This window comes from Diaporthe citri, assembly GCF_014595645.1.
Source record: "Diaporthe citri strain NFHF-8-4 chromosome Unknown scaffold_1, whole genome shotgun sequence".
Lineage (NCBI taxonomy): Eukaryota > Fungi > Ascomycota > Sordariomycetes > Diaporthales > Diaporthaceae > Diaporthe > Diaporthe citri.
Window position 1 is genome coordinate 11,736,733 of NW_025064846.1, and position 16,867 is coordinate 11,753,599.

General features: G+C 52.3%; 7 protein-coding genes across 7 annotated transcripts; 4 read left to right on the forward strand and 3 right to left on the reverse strand.

Moving 5' to 3' along the window:
- Positions 1–2,827: 2,827 nt before the first annotated feature.
- INS49_003046 (uncharacterized protein) lies at positions 2,828–4,147 on the forward strand (the record flags this gene model as incomplete). The annotated part of the gene is made up of 4 exons (XM_043163844.1): positions 2,828–3,077; positions 3,141–3,464; positions 3,517–3,732; positions 3,789–4,147. The coding sequence occupies 4 exons, from the start codon at positions 2,828–2,830 to the stop codon at positions 4,145–4,147; spliced, it is 1,149 nt and encodes a 382-aa protein (XP_043032350.1).
- Positions 4,148–4,336: 189 nt separating this feature from the next.
- Positions 4,337–6,369, reverse strand: INS49_003047 (uncharacterized protein; the record flags this gene model as incomplete). The annotated part of the gene is made up of 4 exons (XM_043163845.1): positions 4,337–4,340; positions 4,435–5,222; positions 5,399–5,804; positions 5,873–6,369. The coding sequence occupies 4 exons, from the start codon at positions 6,367–6,369 to the stop codon at positions 4,337–4,339; spliced, it is 1,695 nt and encodes a 564-aa protein (XP_043032351.1).
- Positions 6,370–9,046: 2,677 nt separating this feature from the next.
- Positions 9,047–10,444, forward strand: INS49_003048 (uncharacterized protein; the record flags this gene model as incomplete). The annotated part of the gene is made up of 1 exon (XM_043163846.1): positions 9,047–10,444. The coding sequence occupies one exon, from the start codon at positions 9,047–9,049 to the stop codon at positions 10,442–10,444; it is 1,398 nt and encodes a 465-aa protein (XP_043032352.1).
- A 984-nt stretch (positions 10,445–11,428) lies between these two features.
- On the reverse strand, positions 11,429–12,385 carry INS49_003049 (uncharacterized protein; the record flags this gene model as incomplete). The annotated part of the gene is made up of 2 exons (XM_043163847.1): positions 11,429–11,435; positions 11,469–12,385. 2 exons carry the CDS (start codon positions 12,383–12,385, stop codon positions 11,429–11,431), a joined length of 924 nt encoding a protein of 307 aa, XP_043032353.1.
- A 546-nt stretch (positions 12,386–12,931) lies between these two features.
- INS49_003050 (uncharacterized protein) lies at positions 12,932–13,723 on the forward strand (the record flags this gene model as incomplete). Its single annotated transcript, XM_043163848.1, has 2 exons — positions 12,932–13,530; positions 13,600–13,723. The coding sequence occupies 2 exons, from the start codon at positions 12,932–12,934 to the stop codon at positions 13,721–13,723; spliced, it is 723 nt and encodes a 240-aa protein (XP_043032354.1).
- Positions 13,724–14,498: 775 nt separating this feature from the next.
- Positions 14,499–15,550, forward strand: INS49_003051 (uncharacterized protein; the record flags this gene model as incomplete). The annotated part of the gene is made up of 4 exons (XM_043163849.1): positions 14,499–14,790; positions 14,949–15,148; positions 15,221–15,427; positions 15,515–15,550. The coding sequence occupies 4 exons, from the start codon at positions 14,499–14,501 to the stop codon at positions 15,548–15,550; spliced, it is 735 nt and encodes a 244-aa protein (XP_043032355.1).
- A 233-nt stretch (positions 15,551–15,783) lies between these two features.
- On the reverse strand, positions 15,784–16,637 carry INS49_003052 (uncharacterized protein; the record flags this gene model as incomplete). Its single annotated transcript, XM_043163850.1, has 2 exons — positions 15,784–16,325; positions 16,469–16,637. The coding sequence occupies 2 exons, from the start codon at positions 16,635–16,637 to the stop codon at positions 15,784–15,786; spliced, it is 711 nt and encodes a 236-aa protein (XP_043032356.1).
- Between the last annotated feature and the right edge of the window lie 230 nt (positions 16,638–16,867).

Sequence of the window (16,867 nt, forward strand, 5' to 3'; positions counted from 1 at the left end):
CACCCTGGGTCTGCATTTCTAAATTAACACTCATCGCAACAGTTGTAGGTAATTGCTTCTGGTGTTGGCCACTTGCCTCATTAGCATCACTTATAAAACGATCGGTAGACATCATTAGGACCGTGAAAACAATGAAGCGAAACAAAATGAAAAGTGGATTTGGTGTTTGGTGTTGATCTCTCAGGTTTCGCACCAAGATGTTTAGTCCTGACGAAGTGTCCTGATGGCCTCGCGTGACAGACTGATTGTGGTCTTTGGGGGCGGAGCCTCTCTTGTTCTGGGCAAACTTTCCTTCGACGAGGGTGAGGCCTCTGCTCCCTATTAATAGGAGCTTCCGTGCAAGGCACAATTGTTGTCTTCGCGTTGTCTGTCAGCCTGCAGAGCTCCCAATCGCAATAGGTACCTTTACTTCTTCGTCAGCATCTTGCGAAAATAATCATGACCAGATTCAACATTGACAGGCCCCCAAATTGCAAGCCGACCCCACTTGTTTCGATTCGTGCCTCGACCGATGATGTGCAACGTCTTCGAATTCAGCTGAGCCTCTTGCTTTAGCCGCCTGTGTTCCCCAGACATGAAGCGCATTGCCATCATCGGCAGAGTATTGGGCAATCAAGTAAGGCAACAATGATACAGGACCAGCACTTGAGACGGTCGGAGGAGGCGCAGGTCTCATCGCAGCTCAGCCAACCTGGATCCAGATGCCTAAAGCGGGCCAATTTCTTTACAAAGTCTGATGAGATGCAGTGCTTCTCAGGTAGTTAGAGGCACCATTTTCTCGGACTTTTCGCCTACAGTGAAGTGTTAAACTGAATATCTGCTTGCAAACCATGACTTTCAACGCCACACAAGTAGATACACGGCATCGGGCTCGAGCAGGCTTATTTTCAGAAGCTGACTCTAATCATTGCTGCCTTCACCAGCCTCGAACATGGGGCATGGCCTACCTCTTACTTCTTTCAACCGTCAGGGCTGGCTCTTTAGCACATGGTAAGTCGCACCATTGGCAACTCATTGCATTAGAGACTTGCCAGAACGCGAAAAAGAAGAAGAACAAGAAAGATCAAGAAGTGACGTTCTCTACTTACAGAGCGAGGATCAATTGACGTTCTGTGCCCATAGCAACGCCCAGCACACGCTGTGCATCATCGAATTTCACCATAAATTCCGTCTCTGATGCAGCTTCCCTGACCAACTGCTCAACCCTTTCCGGGGACATTGTCATCGGTCATTCGCTCTTCGTTGATATCGACATTTCCGGACCGGCACATATCAACGGAGATTTGATTATGGAGAACAACCTCTTTGCCTCTAACCTCAGTAGAACATCTCTGACCTCTATTACAGGTACTTTAGCTCTAACCAACAATAAGGGACTGTCTAATTTAACCATGCCGGCTCTCACAAGAGTTGGAAGCCTCCACTTTCAATCGTCGTGGTTGAAACCCTTGGACTTCGGAAATGGTATCACATCAGTGGAGAGTGTCTATATTGATGACACCTGGTTGGAATCTGTCGACAGCCTGGGGATGACTTCGGTTGACGATTTGACAATCACCAATAACGTCTATCTCGATCAGGTTAGTCTTGCAGTACGAGATATAAGCAGTGCTTCCATGGTAGAGACTGATTGAGATAAAACATAGATTTATCTACCTAAACTGGCTTTTGCCAGATTGCTGAACATCAGTGGCGCCACAAGCTTCGAGGCCCCGCAACTAGGGACTATCGAGGGACTTGCACGAATTGACAGCGATTGGCTCTCTTCTCTAATGATTCCTGCCCTGGAGAAGTCTGGTGACTTGATAATCACAGGTAATCCAGACTCGAGAAGAGATCCGGGGCTGACAAACATTTCCCTTCCTTCTCTGAACGACTGTAATGATTTGATCATCACAAATGTTCGAAGGCTGGAAAACATCTCTTTTCCCTGACTAAAAGCTGTTAAGGGGAAGATGTCTATAACAAACAACGTCATGCTTGCAGTCTTTGATTTCGATGACCTGACCACAGTGGATGCTGATGTGAAGATCCGTGGCCTTATATCCGGGTACGTCCCCAGCTCATAGTCGTAGTCTGTTCGTTGTTGATTACTGATTTGAGCTTCCGAATAGGGCCGGATTCCCTAGTCTGCAAGCTGTCGGAGGAAATTTCGAGATATCTAGCGCCAACGACATCTCGGGCACTTGTGACAATCTAAAACGCCTGGCACCAGTCTCTCAGTGCGGAGGTGGCCATATCAACGGTACATTTGCCTGCCTGAGCAATAACGAGGATTTGAACAAGGACTACTGCGCCAATAGCAGTAGTCACGGCAATACTGGTGTGTGTGGCAAGAAAGGGTCGGTAATTTGTGGGCTGGCTCTGGCCTTATTTTCTGCGCTCATTCTGTGAGCCCCGTTGTCATCTACGAAAATGTCCATCGGATTATGGGTCTGGGATTGGAAACCCAAATACGTGTGGAATGGTTCAGCGTTTAATCAAGGAAGGGAGCTGGGTCTATTTGTGGTCGTTGTGGTGGGTAATTAATGTTGGAAATAGTGGCTTTCGGGGGGGGGGGCGATGGTGGCCTACTAGATGGGGGGGGGGGGAATGGCCCACCCCGTTGGTAGCTCTGGTGGTTGTGTCTGTGTGTGTAGAGGGTGTTGTGTGTGGAGTGACCTACCGACTTACGTGGCTAAGGCGGGGCATCAGATGAGCGAGCTACGGAGGCCATCTCCGACGACGCCAGTTTTTAACTCACAAAACAAAACTTCAATAGCCTCGCATTTTCTCACAAAATTTCCTTCCAAGTCATCGTAGAAGAACTTACCATCAAACCGAAGTCATGGGCATTCCTACAGAAATAGTCGGCAGTCTTCCCCGACCGGAGACGTTGCAAAAGACATACGCGGACTACGACGCTGGCAAAATCTCCAAAGATCAATTGGAGAAGGCTCAGGATGCGGCGGCTGCAGACTCGATTGATCGCTTGAAACAGACTGGCGAGACCTTTGTCAGCGATGGCGAACAACGCGCAAGCTCCTTCGCGACTTATCCAGTCACAGATACGCTGAACGGAACGGGTCTTGCTGAAGGTCAGCAACATTCTCACTACTCGCATTACGATGATGAAAGACTTTTGAGCTGAAGGTAGCCAGGACTTGCTGGTGATGGCCAATTCTTCGCCTACTTCGACGACGGCCACCACCGCCAACTTCCCCGCCTCACAAAAGGCCCGTTTAGGTACAAGACCTATGCTTACGAAAATTTCAAGAAGTCTCAGGCGCTATCTGGAGAGGTTGCGATGAAGACTGCTGTCATTGCTCCTAGCATGCTCTACCTCCTGTATCCTCTGAAAGGCGATCTTGAAGGATACAATAGGCAGCAGTTCACGCATGACCTGGTGGAGGAGTGTGAGAAGGACATCCGGGGATGTTTCGCAGCTGGGGCTGAGAGAGTCTCGATCGATTTCACAGAGGGCCGTAAGTTTCTTGACTACTGCCTGGGTGGAATGAGGCGCTAACAAGAACGCAGGCTTGACGGCTAAGAAGGATCCTAGGAACCCCTGGACGAACGAGGATCTTCTTCGGACGTTCGTGGACCTGATCAACCAAGTACTCGACAAATTCTCTGCCGCAGAGCGTGCAAACCTTGGGCTCCACACCTGCCCCGGTGGCGACTGCGACTCCGTCCACTCCGCTGACGTCCCGTACCATTCACTTCTCCCTTCGCTTTTCAAGATTAACGCAGGTACGTGAAATCATACCCCGAATATCGAAGGAGTCTCATCCTGACGATTGATTCAGGGTACTTCTTGATTCAACTTTCTACAGAAAAGGACAAGCCCGCAGTTTGGAAGGAAATCGGAGAGAATATTCGTCGGGATGCCAATGGCGTGAAGCAAGTTGCCTTCATCGGAGTCACGAACCCGCTGGATCCTCGAGTGGAGACCCCAGAGGAGATTGCGGACGAGCTGTGCAAAGCGGCGGAGTACATCCCCGTCGACCAGCTTGGTGCCACGGACGACTGCGGTTTCAGCCCTTTTAGCATCGACCGCAAGCCAAAGTACGTCAAGGGCCCGGATTACGCGAGGGATATCGCATTTGAAAAGATTGCGAACCGTGTTAAGGGGGCGAGGATTGCCTCGGAAAGGCTGGAAATATAGACTGGTGTAGTAGTCCTATGATGCACCGTGGACCGACCGCCATAAGCAAGGGCTGAGCGGTCTATTAGAGGTTGTTGTTCTGTCTAAGTTCTCTCTGTGCTGAAGGCGAACCCCCCAACCTCTGGCATTCATAGCATAGATTGAACAATTTGGCCAGAAAGCCTTGTAAATCCTAGAATCATCCAAGAACTACCTTTTCTATATCAGAGCAGTTTTCTTCCCAAATTGATCGGCACACATGGCCTACTCCACGACGATACAACACACCCTGTTCCCGCACAACCCACATAACATTATAAATTTCGTAGGCAGATTTTCCACATTTGTAGCCCTGGTCATCTTTATCAAGACCTCCCTCTCGTCTGAAGCGGATGCGTGATTTGGTGTATGTCCCTTGGTTCACTTCCTGGCCTTGGTTGACTTCGTTGCTATTGAACTCAACCCAGCCGCGGTTGTCGATCTGCTCTTCACTCAAATCGTTGGTATCATACTCATCAAGTAGTATACGACATGGGACTTGGCCCCTTGATAATGAGATGAGTTCAGCCTTGTCGCCTGGTCGTAGGCTTTCTTTCTCCTTGCCCGCCTCACAAGTCTCCGCAACTCGTAGCACACCAGCCCAAGTGCCGTGCTCATCTTCAAGAGCCGCGACAGAAAAGCAGTCGTCTGGTCCTGCTGTAAACTCGGGAAGTTCAGTTACATCAAGACCGAGGATGGCCGCTGTCCCGTCTGTGTCGAAATTCTCTTCCACGGTCATCCTGTCTGGCGTCAGTATGTAGCGTACGCGGAGGTTTACGCTCGTGGTGCTGCCCGTCAGAAATGGCCAGCTTGTATTGAATGAGTGAGCCTCATCATTTTCGCTCTCCGGAAGAGGTACTGGGTAGGCGAACATATGGTCCTTGGGCTGTATCGCGTCATGGGAGAACCACCTCCTCTGTGCAACATTTGAAATGTTTATTCTCCATCCGTTGGGAAGAGCATCAGTTGTGTCAGGCAAATAGCTCCTATATTTCTGTAACATGGCTGGCTCTCTGATAATGTCTCCATGATCCCCGTGGTTACTCATCACGGACCACTGGACGAGATGGTGAGTGTCCAAGGGTGCTTCTGGTAGCCAGGGTATTCGAAATCTCTCGCGAAAGCCATGCTTCGAGGGTCTATGGCGCATTCCCAGCCACACCAGGACCACGTGGGCAGATGTTGATGATAATTCGGTTCCATTCCACTTCCTGCTCGAGGAATCCTTCGAACCATGTAGCCCTTGCATGGCTGCCACAGCAAGGCGGCATCCAGGAAAAGACGAGGCAGAGCGTTTATAAAGCCTCCAAAGAATGCTCTGCTGAAGGAGTGCAAGACACCTGAGAAAGCTGCCTGGCAATCCTGAGGAAAAGAGAACTTGCGCGTATTGAACAGACAGATGATCCTGGTGTAAAGCTCCATGTCTGGCCAGTTCAATCTCGAGAGATTGGGTCCACAGGCGTCGGATTGGCTGAATGCCCACCCGAAGCTGGGGCTGCGGCCAGTCTCGAGCTCTTGTTGAGTGGTGTCTTGGTGCCAAATGTCCGTGTTGCAGTCCCAGAATGTTTGGCCGTTGCCGAGAAACACAATGGTGCGTTTCGAGAGCAGATGCTCCTGGAAAGTCCAGCCGCGACTTGCCCTGGCCAGCTGTTAGCACGTAGAAGCACCCAGCCATAACTGCGCATTCAAAAATACTTTCGCACATACCATGTTGTCTTGATCATCTTGTGATGCATTTCCTGGTGGCGATAATGCCACTTTCTCCCTAAATTTCCATATGTTGTCCCGCCCCTGAGTCCTTCAGCAGCAGCAGCTATGATAGTAACATGAGCACCGGCGTAAATATCATCCATACGATCAAACTCGGCTCTCGTGCTATCGCTACCCTGTAGGATACAAAAGCAGTCAATCCAGAGATAACGCTCTCCAGCACCCGAAACGAGATCCATCGCGTCCCGCAACACAGCTGGTACACGGTCTGTCAACTTTGAGTTGAGGAAGCCAGGTTGCTGGAAGTCGGCTAGAGTTTCACTGTTGAGCCTTGAGCTTCCCGAGCTAGACCCCTCCCCCTTAACCGATATCAAAGGCTGCGACCACGTGTAGCTGAGACAGGCATAGCGAGGTACGCTGGCTCCAGGGATGATGCAACCATTATGAGTGTCGATAACCCATCGCGGGATCTGATGTGGTTGTCTGTCGGCCATTGGAGTGGGCGTGCAGACCTCATGGTGAAACCTGCAACAAGCATTCAACCATGTTGCCAAATATATGTGCGACTCCATTTGTCTGTCTGATGTGGTCGGGCCATGTAGACTTTGAGGTAGTGGTAGCAAGAAGCGTTGAATCATGTAGACAGCGATTAACATAGATTCATGTCATGAAGCAGCAAGCGAGTAGGGCTTAGCGATCAAGGAAAGAAAACGCACATTCATCAAGAAAAAGAGGCTCCCAGGGTAAGGGAGGACACCCTAATAAAGGTGTCGCACAAATAAATAGGGAGTCTAGAGACAGGTTTCATGCTAGGTACACGTCAGCATACCGCCAATCTCGGTACAGAATTTATTTCCTCAGGCCACAGTCCGGGATGCTGTATACCCAAGGTTGGTTACAACTACTTTGAAATCCGCCTGGCCCCTGTGTATGCACTCATTTTCTATAACTCTGTACCAGTGATCACCAAATCCCTTGTACAGCGAGTCAGATGACTTTCTGCGGTTTCTTAAGTCCCAAGCCAAAAAGATCGCTTTGCCCATGCTGGCTAGAAACGCTCTGATTGTGCTGGGCACCGATCTGAGACATTTTGAATCTAGCGCCTCGCTTTGTCTCACGTCTATTAGAGCCGTGCACATCGGAAACCAAGTTTCTATTATACCTGTCCAACGCTGTGCATAGGGTCGTTGTCTAGCGAGAGGCGGGCAGCCCGGTGAAGGAATCGATAAAAGAGCATGCAACGGTCCAATATCAGATGAAGAGGGATGCAGTACCACGTTGCGGAGCTTAACAAAAGTCGGGGTATCAGCATCCTCGGGATATACAAGACTAGAGTTCTCATGAATCCAGTCTTGTAGATATACATAGGCTGTCCAGCACTTTGCTGTTGTACGAAGTCTCAGGGTCTTAAAATGAAGACGGATATTCGCATCCACATAAACGGATAGTACATCCATACATAATCACGTGATATATATAAACAGCGAAATATACCCCTATCAAATTAACCCCTGTTACCTCCGTATCTAAAGCATTTCGCTCACTTTAAGGAACATAAAGAGTACCGGGTTGGGCCTCAAGTGGTGCTCGGCGGTGCCTACCGGCACCGTCCGCCCTCGCCCCATCCGGCCCTTTCTTAAATTAATTGACAGCCGGGGAAGAAAAAAAATGGCAATTTAGTTAAGAAAGGGCTGGGTGGGGCGAAGAGCTAGCTAGTAGGAGGTAGTTTGGGTGTTTGTGTACTAGGGGGTACTTGTATGGATGTACCATCCGTTTATGTGGATGCGAATATCCGTCTTCCTTAAAATACTCATCCTCTGGTAGAAGCCTCGAGACAGCATGCTGACCCCGACCCACGCTAGGCGGTGCCCCGTTCATGTGAATCATGGTTAAAGTATCTCGTATTTGCGAATGGCAGAGACACCTGCAATTATTTGTAATGCTATCTCTGCTTCCCCTGCTGTTGTGTGATTTCGATTCGAGTTTGGCCTGATGTCTTGGCAATCTCTGCCGCGGGATGACCTTGTGCTATGAGCCTGCTGAGCTGCAGCCGGTCTGAGGGCAACTGAGGCTCATTCCTTCTGTCGTTATGCACTCCCTTGCTCCTTGTGTAGTGTGATGTGGCAATTGGGGCTTGGTTTAGGACGGCTTGAGCTTAGGTCTGGAAAATAGTTAAGATGTTTGATGGAATCACCAGACTCACATTGGGACTTGAGGCATATAGAAGGCTAGACATGAGTGTGTCAAGTATGGGCTCACAAAAGCCGTATGGGCTGATGGATAGATGGCTTGCCAGGCGTGGTTCATGCCAAATCATACTACAATAACCAAACGAAGCACCTACAACACTGCGGTGAGAACTGGGGCCAATGTAATTTTATGGAAAACGCCCAGCAACGGGGATGGGTCTAGCGCTGGGCTGGGTAACATCGAGACTACACCATTCCGCTGCAACAAGAACTCGTTAGTGTCATGTCACCAGCGGCAACATTTCCGGGGGTAATGTGACATCGGGTTTCTGCTGGTGGAGCTACGGCCAGGTCAACCTCGGGCCTGATTTGACACGTGCACAAGTCCGGGGCAGGACGACGCCAACGGAGGGTAACGCGTCTGTAAATTAGACTACAGGATGTCCAGGCTCGTCTGATGTTGGCGTCAACCCCGCAAGAATCCCAAGGCCTTGGCACCTGAAAGGGGATGGTGGCCGCGTAGATCGCAGCCCTGGGTTGCCGTCAGATTGCTTATCTATCTATGTAGACGCGGCATGGCCGTGGCTGGCAGGACTGCACACCAAATTTGCAGTTTGCACGGTTCTGGCTGTTGGCTTCGTCCCATGTCGCGATGCACCTGTTAGTCTTCCAGCTCATCCGGGAAGTCCACCAATTCATCACTGCGCAAGAGTAACAAAGTTTTTGTGAGACAATAAGCGCATGCCTCTGTGCTAGGGTTGACAGCCGTTTACACGATTACGCCACCGGCTCGCCGAGTTTAATCGCCTTAGGTTCGACGTTCATGGCGGATATCCACGGTCAGTTTGCAAAGCGCAGTACAGTCACCTCCCCGAGGGCCCACGACTGCGTCCGGCCGTCCGGCCCATCACTCTTGACCTGACGGTGCTGGCAGAGGTGTTTGGAAGGACTTCAACGCCGCTTCTTGCCCAGCCTAGACAACATGCTGAACCCATCGCGAGGAGTTTTGTTCGTGCTCATTGCGTTGCTGCTTCTCTGGGGCTTCCATCTCGGCGCATACCTGGATCCCTCGACCTCAGGCGCATCCAGCTCGTTGTTCGATTTCAAATCCGGGGCCGCAAAGTCCCCACTATCGTCACATGTACATACCTACTTCGAGCAGGCATTTTCCGTGGAAAGGCCCCCAGACTACGCATTCTCGGCGTTGAAAGCTGCATGCGAGCGGACGCAATGGCAGGAACACAACAAGAACACGTTCCTCAGATGCGACGGCATCAACGCGGGGATGACTTCGATCATGTCGCAAGTTAAAGTCTGCTTCAAGATGGCGATCGATGCCGGCGTGCACATGCTCCTGCCGGATATGCCACTCCGGGACAGCGATGACTTGCTCGAATTCAACCTAATGAATGAGTCGGCTTATATGCCCTTCGACCAGTGGTTCGATCAAGACCACGTGTTGGCCTCGATGTCCAGGGCCTGTCCCCAGATGAACATCCGACAGACTAAAGACGTCGGCACACCATCAATGCCGGTTCTCAACGAGTGGAGGATGGACATCGGGTCTGCTCCAGGATTCCAGATACTTTCTGGGTACTTCTGGGTCGGGCGGCCTTTCAAGTCCTGGTTTGATGGCGAACTGGCTGCGATGCGATTCTTCAGCAGCTTGAGTCCAAAAGACGACGCCGAATACGAGCACGCCGGTGAGCTTTCTCGCTCGACATCACAGGACGGTGCAACGATCCTCCAAATCGCCTCCCAATTCCTCCTCTTCCGCCTGACAGACGACCCAACCGGCCGAGAAGTTGCCCTGTGGAACGACCTCACGCACCTGGTCCGGTTCACCGAGACACCACGCAGGCTCACAAACAGGATCTTGTCGCACATCGACCGGCCGTATTATGGCGTACACTTCCGCACCGAACGCGACAATATCTGGTCGTCCTTTGAGAACCAGCTCAAGGTTGACCTCGACGCGCTCGACCAGGCTTGGGCGCAATACGGTTCGCCGTCGCAGGAGAAGCCCCTCGTATACCTAGCTTGCGGGGACGAGGGCCAGATCGAGAAATTCTCAGAGGCGGCGGCGCACCGCGGCTGGATTGTGACATCTAAATACGACATCGCGAAAGACTATCCTGTTACATTGAAGATGATCAAGGACATGCCTTTCGATTTCCAAGGCGCCGTGGATATGGGTGTCATGCTGGAGAGCCACTTTTTCCTGGGCATCACCGGGAGTGCTTTTTCGAGCTCTGTGGCGAACATGAGAGACTCGACGGGGAGGTACAGGGGCAGCAGTTTGATTTACCCTGACGATGCGAATGCTCGCACACACTTGTTCAATGATGGAGATGCTTCAGGATACCCTTGCTGTTTGTAATTAATCGCTGCCAGCCTCATTAGTCGTTTAGAATGTTCCGAGACATTCCAAGCCAATCTTCCAGGCGGGGAATTTCCTATCGCACTGTGTGTTCTATTGGTTGCATGGGTTCTTTATTGAAACTGAGCTTACCATGTCTGCACATCCTGCCGAATGTGCCGTTGTAGGTCTCTAGAAGTATGTGATTCATTCTAAAATCCACGGATATGAAGATCGCGCTCTGGACATCTTGCCTTATCAACACTAGCTGAGGGTTGAACATTATCCCCAAAACAAGCTTTTGGGTTCCCACAATTCGAAGATCAACGCCAATTATCCGACTCGCACTCGCTTGTTCCAATGTCTGTGCAAAGGCTTGACAATACACGTGGATGCCAGGTCCATGTGTCAGTTTTAGGGCTGCTCATATTGAGTAGGCGACAACCCCCGCCGCTGACTGCTGCAACTAGGGAGTGATCGTCAGACCTCATGTAACGCGCAAGAGGTATGAAATGGCGGGTCTTGACTGTTTTGTCGAGAATGTTTTGTATTCGTGGACACGTGCAGCTATGGCAGGTGCTCTTGCATTGCAGGTACCTCTGACCGTAGCTTTGACCGATACTCTATCCCGCAATCCTCCAACTGCACCACATCGTGATTTGCGCGTTCGCTGAGGGGTACACCACTCAGGAAGAAATACATCTTGTCAAAACCCCGAAATATTGGATGAGTTTGGTAGATAATATACTTTGGCAACACAGACCAATTCTGGATCACGAGATGAATTCATTGGCAACTTCTCGCAGCCCATTGCCGCGCAAACAACATGAAATTGGAGTACATTGAGTCTCCCTGGTTCCTCTGCCTCCATCCTGGATATCGGCATACCCTGCTAAATTATTAGGCGGTTATATCGTGTTCTAGTCTGTCTATGAAACAGTGAAACAGATAAAGATGCTGAAGATATAGGTTGAATTTGGCTGATGAACAAACTGAATTACTTCCTTAGTCTCTATCTACATCTGTATTAGAAGTATTAACTAACATGCGCTTTACTTCTCCAATGATCTCGTACATCCTTCGTAAGTACAGACTGATGTGAGCTTCCTCCTGCTCAATCACCAAATCCACATCTTTCATCGTAGCCGCAGCCTCTTGTGCCATTCTCGCGGGAATGTGGATGTCTTTGGCTCCGTGATATACCGCCAACTCACCCTTCCTAACTGGCAGGTCCGCCAAGTCAAAGCCCCACGGGCTAGCAAAGAGTTTCGCCTCGCACGTGGAGCCCTCAGGTCCATCTACAAATGCCTCCCGCATGCTCGTGGCGAGGAGGTCAAGGACCTTGCCGCCATCAGCCTCGGCCGTTTCACGATCCGCTTCAGGCAGGCTCTTGAAGCCCTCCGCCAGCGTCTCCCGCAAGCGGCCCGGCTGCTCAGTGTCTCGCGCGATCCTGCCCATGCTTGCGTCGAACATGTATGAGACCAGCCAGGGTGCCCACGGTGCCAGGTTGAAGAGGACCCTGTTCGAGAGCATCATGCCGCCCAGGCCGAGGCTGGCGGGGTACATGCCAGAGACAACGACGGCACCAGCGAGACGGGAGGCCGGGATGGAGTGCACACAGCCCAGCGCGTATGGTCCACCCCCCGAGACGCCCATGACCGCGAAGCGCTCGAGGTGCAGGTGGTCGGCCAGGGCGAGCACGTCGTGCGAGAAGGAGAGGATGCTCCGGGCCGGGTCGTTGGTCGACCCGCCGTACCCGGGCCGGCTGACTGCGATGATTCGTAGGCCGTGTCTCGAGGCTGCTTCGTCTGTGGCCGAGCCCTCGTGGTGCGAGCCGGGGAAACCGTGGAAGTAGAAGGCGGTGGGTGGCTGTTCACCGCCGTTGCGGGTCTCTGTGCTCCCGTAGATGCTGTAGCAGAGCGTGCGCCCGTCGGACATTTTCAGAGACTGTGTCTCCGACATGATTGTGGCCGGATGTCTATGGGGCTGTTGGTATCGGTTTGTCAAGAAATATAAAGAATAGCGTGCGACTCGACCGTGGATAAGACATTGAAAAGCTGGACAACAGGCTTCAACTGCCGCAAAAATGGTATTAACGTCCCCGGCCCCGATTCCGGCCGCCCCCCCCCTTCACAGCCGCCCCACACCCGCGCTTGCACATAAACGCGTTTGTACACACCCCATCAAAACTCCTTAATATCTTTATGAGGGATTTTTTTTTCTTTATTAAACTTTATTAATAAGTTAATCAAATCATTATGAAATTAAATTTTAAAGATAATATATATAATGTTATTTAAGCTATTTTTAATGAGATATTAACTGAAAAAGCCTTTAAAATATAATATATCCCTTGTATTATATTATTTAATTATCTTAATAATATAAAGAGCTATTATAATCCATGTGGCATCCGACAAGCTCGGCAGATCAGCCCCAGCACCAGGTCGCGGCATCCTCACCGCGGCCAAGCAACCCAGCATTCTCAGTGGTGGCGCGACGGGGCTCATGGACCCATCCCTGCGATCCAAGCTGGTCAAGGCGGTGGGTGCCGCCGACGGCGCAGCGACAGCAGAGGGCGCCGACGCGTGCATTCAGAGCCTCAAAGCCGCCGCCGAGCTCGAGAAGAAGGCGGTCCGCCGGGCCCTGGGGCAGGACTACTGGAAGAGCAACTCGGACATCTCGCCCATCGCGGGCTCGCTGTCCGTGTTCGGCCTGACCATCGACGACCTCACCTTCGCCAGCCTCCACGGGACGGCGACCAAGCTCAACGACGTCAACGAGGCCGCGACGCTGGACCACCAGATGCGGCACATGGGGCGGCGGCGGGGCAACCCGCCCTTCACCATCGCGCAAAAGTCCGTTATCGGCCACGGGCTGGGCGCGTCGGGCGCCTACGCCATCAACGGCGGGCTACAGGCCATGCACTCTGGCGTGATCCAGGGGAACCGCAACGTGGACGACACCGACGTGAAGCTCGAGGCATACGGGCACCTGCTGCTGACGGGAGAGAACATCGCGCCGCGCGCCGAGGCCTTGAAGGCCTTGTCAGTGACGAGCTTCGGCTTCGGGCAGAAGGGCGCCCAGGCCATCATCGTGAACCCGCGGTACCTCTAAGCCGCCATCGCGGAGGACAGGTACCATGCCTACCGCGCCAGGCAGGTCCGGCGCTCCAGGCTCGCCGCCGGGGAGCTGGACCGCGGGCTGCACGGGCAGGGCATGTTCAGGGCCAAGGAGGAGTTGCCGTACGTGGGTGACGAGTACGAGTTCATGCTCGACCCGTCAGCCCGGCGTGAATAACTGGTCGGCTGCGGATTATGAGGGTGAGCAAGACAGAGATACTGTTTCCACACATGTGGCTGTTTGTTGTTTTGTCGTGGGGCTCGCATTCGGTTCGGAAACTCCACCTCAGCGTGTGTTAGCGACTGCCTAGTGCCGGCAGTGTTACGGCCAAAAGACTTGGGTAAATGGGGCAATGGCAGGATCAACTCATCCTCCGGGCTTGGCAATGATCTTTAGCCCATATAGCCTCATTCATCACGTCGCCCGAGGATGGCGGCACGGCATCTGATCGGTGTGCCGTTTAATTATCATAGATTTTCTGTTAACGTCCGTAATCACAATCATTTCAACAAAATCGGTTGCATTGGATAACGCAAAGATGCATTGAACTAAACTGTAAAAGAATTGTAATTATCTCTCATTCCCTACTCCTAGGCAGTCAACGGGTGACTGTTCTGTTTGCGAGATAAGGTGTTGAATATATTGAAAACTTGATATACTAAGATGCCTACTATGCCATCAGCAAGCAGCATATTACTATGGTACATTACACTGTGTATGCGGTTCCTGTGATGGTGGGGCTGCCCAGGAAGATCGTGGAAACTACCGACATAAAAGAGGGGAGGCGCCACAAAATAGCAAATATCAAACCCCATAAATGCGCCAGGCTGCCATCTTTATCAAATATCAAAGTTTAGGCTCGAAGCTCTGTGGAAGCATCTCCGTCGAGTAGTCCCGCTTGTCTCTACATCTTGCTCAGAGAATTTACATGCACCAGGAAATGCTGCCCAAGATGGTTGACACACTCTCCCTCGAAGGCAAGGTAGCCATCATCACCGGCTCAGGCCGCGAGACCGGAATCGGTGCGGCCACAGCGACGGCTCTCGCCCGAAACGGCGCGTCGGTGACTATCAACTACGTGTCGGACGCCACAACCCCAAGGGCGGCCAAGGTTGTCAAGAGCATCCAAGAGGCTGGCGGCAAGGCCATCGCCGTCCAAGCGGACGTGACAAAGCCAGCGGAGGCCAAGAGGCTCGTGGGGGAGACGCTCAAGGGCTTCAACACGGACAAGATTGATATCCTGAGTGAGTGCCTGCGCAGAAACCTGGGCGGCGTCAATGATTATGCTTGCTTGAGGCGTGTTCCCCACGGCGTGCGGCAGTAACTGACTCGTAATTGATCTCTAAAGTCAACAACGCCGGCGCCGTTTATGGTGGACCCAAATTGATGGAGGTCACTCCAGAGGAGATTGATGCCACCTTTGCGACGTCTGTCCGTGGGCCGATTCTCTTGATGCAGGCCACGGTCCCGCACATGCCCCGATTCGGCCGTATCATCAACGTCTCGTCCGTGGCGTCCAGGCCCATCACTCTCGAAGGCGTGGCCCTCTACGGTGGCGGAAAGGCAGCTATGGATCAGATCACCTTCGCCGTGGCAGCTGAGGTGCGTTCTGCGCCGCGTTATTTCCCACTCTCTTGATAACTGTTCTGGGCTTCCGCTGACGTCGACATCCAGCTCGGTAAGAATGGGAAGAACATCACAGTGAACACTGTCGCCCCAGGAATCACCACCACGGACATCCTGTCGCCCGAAGCTATGGATGCCTTCGACAAGGCGATGACACCAATGGCGAAGGTTGAGGATCGCCCCGGGCACCCCAATGATATTGCTGACACAATCCTGCTGCTGGTCCAAGAGAAGAGCAGGTGGATCACGGGCCAGGTGAGAATACTGGACACCTACATATCATTTCATCTACCAGCTTGAGAAGCATCCTCATATAAGATGTGCTGACTGAATTTGATACAGTACATTTCGTGCAGTGGTGGAATCACTGGCAACTGATTGTTTCTCACCAATGTGTCTGGCTTGGAAGATATTCACAGTCATCGGGGAAAATCAACAGCACATTGTTGCCTTGGCTATATAGAATAACAGGAGAAGTGAAGGTGAAAAATAACAGCCCGAGCTCGGATATCGTGGTATTAGATGCAAACATGAACAGCACAAGCGACTGATTTCATCAACCCCGGTCAAGACTCAACCATTTCGATCCTCAACAAGAAATGAAATCACAATCAGGCCACATCCTTCATCTTCTTCGCCTTCTCCGCCTTGGGCTCGACACGGTCAGCAATGCCAGGGAAGATGGCCGAGGCCATCACCGCATCCGACACCTTGAGGACCTGCGCGGCGACCTTGGCCTTCCAGCCAGTCTGGATCGACTTGCCGCGGAACCGCAGGTGCAGCACCGTCTCCGTCGCGGAGGCGGTGCTGGCGGCCGAGCTGCCCGTGCCCGCGGGGGCGCCGCCGGGCGTCTCGAGCAGCAGGGCCCAGGTGAAGTTGACGCCGGCGCGCTCGCCCTTGTAGACGAGGGCGCGGTCGCTCTCGATCAGGGCCACCTCGATGCTGTGGCCGTCCGCGGCGTCCTTCTTGCTGCCCAGGCCGTAGTCCGGCACGCTGTCGCCGACCTTGAGGGTCTGCCACTTGGGCACGATGGTCGGCGTGCTGCGGAACTTCTCGGGCAGGATCTTCTCCACCTTGGCCGGGAGGTACCAGCCGCCGCGGTCCTTGCCCCACTGGACGAGCCATGGCCAGATGTCCTCGGGGGGAGCATTGACTGTGACCGTGTCAGTTGTTGATCGCTGCTCCTGTGCAGTGCAAAAATGTGGCAGAGTGTTCGTAGACAACATGAGTGGATCGGTAGGATTTGTGAAAATGTCGTTTGAATTTCGAATCGCCCTTTCTTCAGAGAGTACTCACTGGTGCGCTTCTGGTCATAGACCATCTCTGCGTCGGGAATCAAGTTGTCGCCGAGAAACGAGCCACCGGAAGCGGTTGGTTTCGTCTGCTGTGGAGCCGTTTCTTGCGTTGTTGCCCCGGCTTGAGCATTGTGGGCATCGGCCGGTTGAGCAGATTGAACGTCAGCCATGACTGCGTGCTGTGGTTTCTGGATGCAAAGTAGGTACAAGATCCTCAAGAGATCGTGTTTAAGTTCAAGGTGTTCCAGAAAAAAAAAGCAAGTGAGCAAGGAACGGCTCTGTTTTTCACAGAGCTGTGCGGCGCCTCATATTATCTTTAATATTGCGCGTTCCGGGGAAATCAAGTGCCAACGCAGGACGAACGCGGAGGGATATACCTATGTTGAAGTTCATGTGTTGG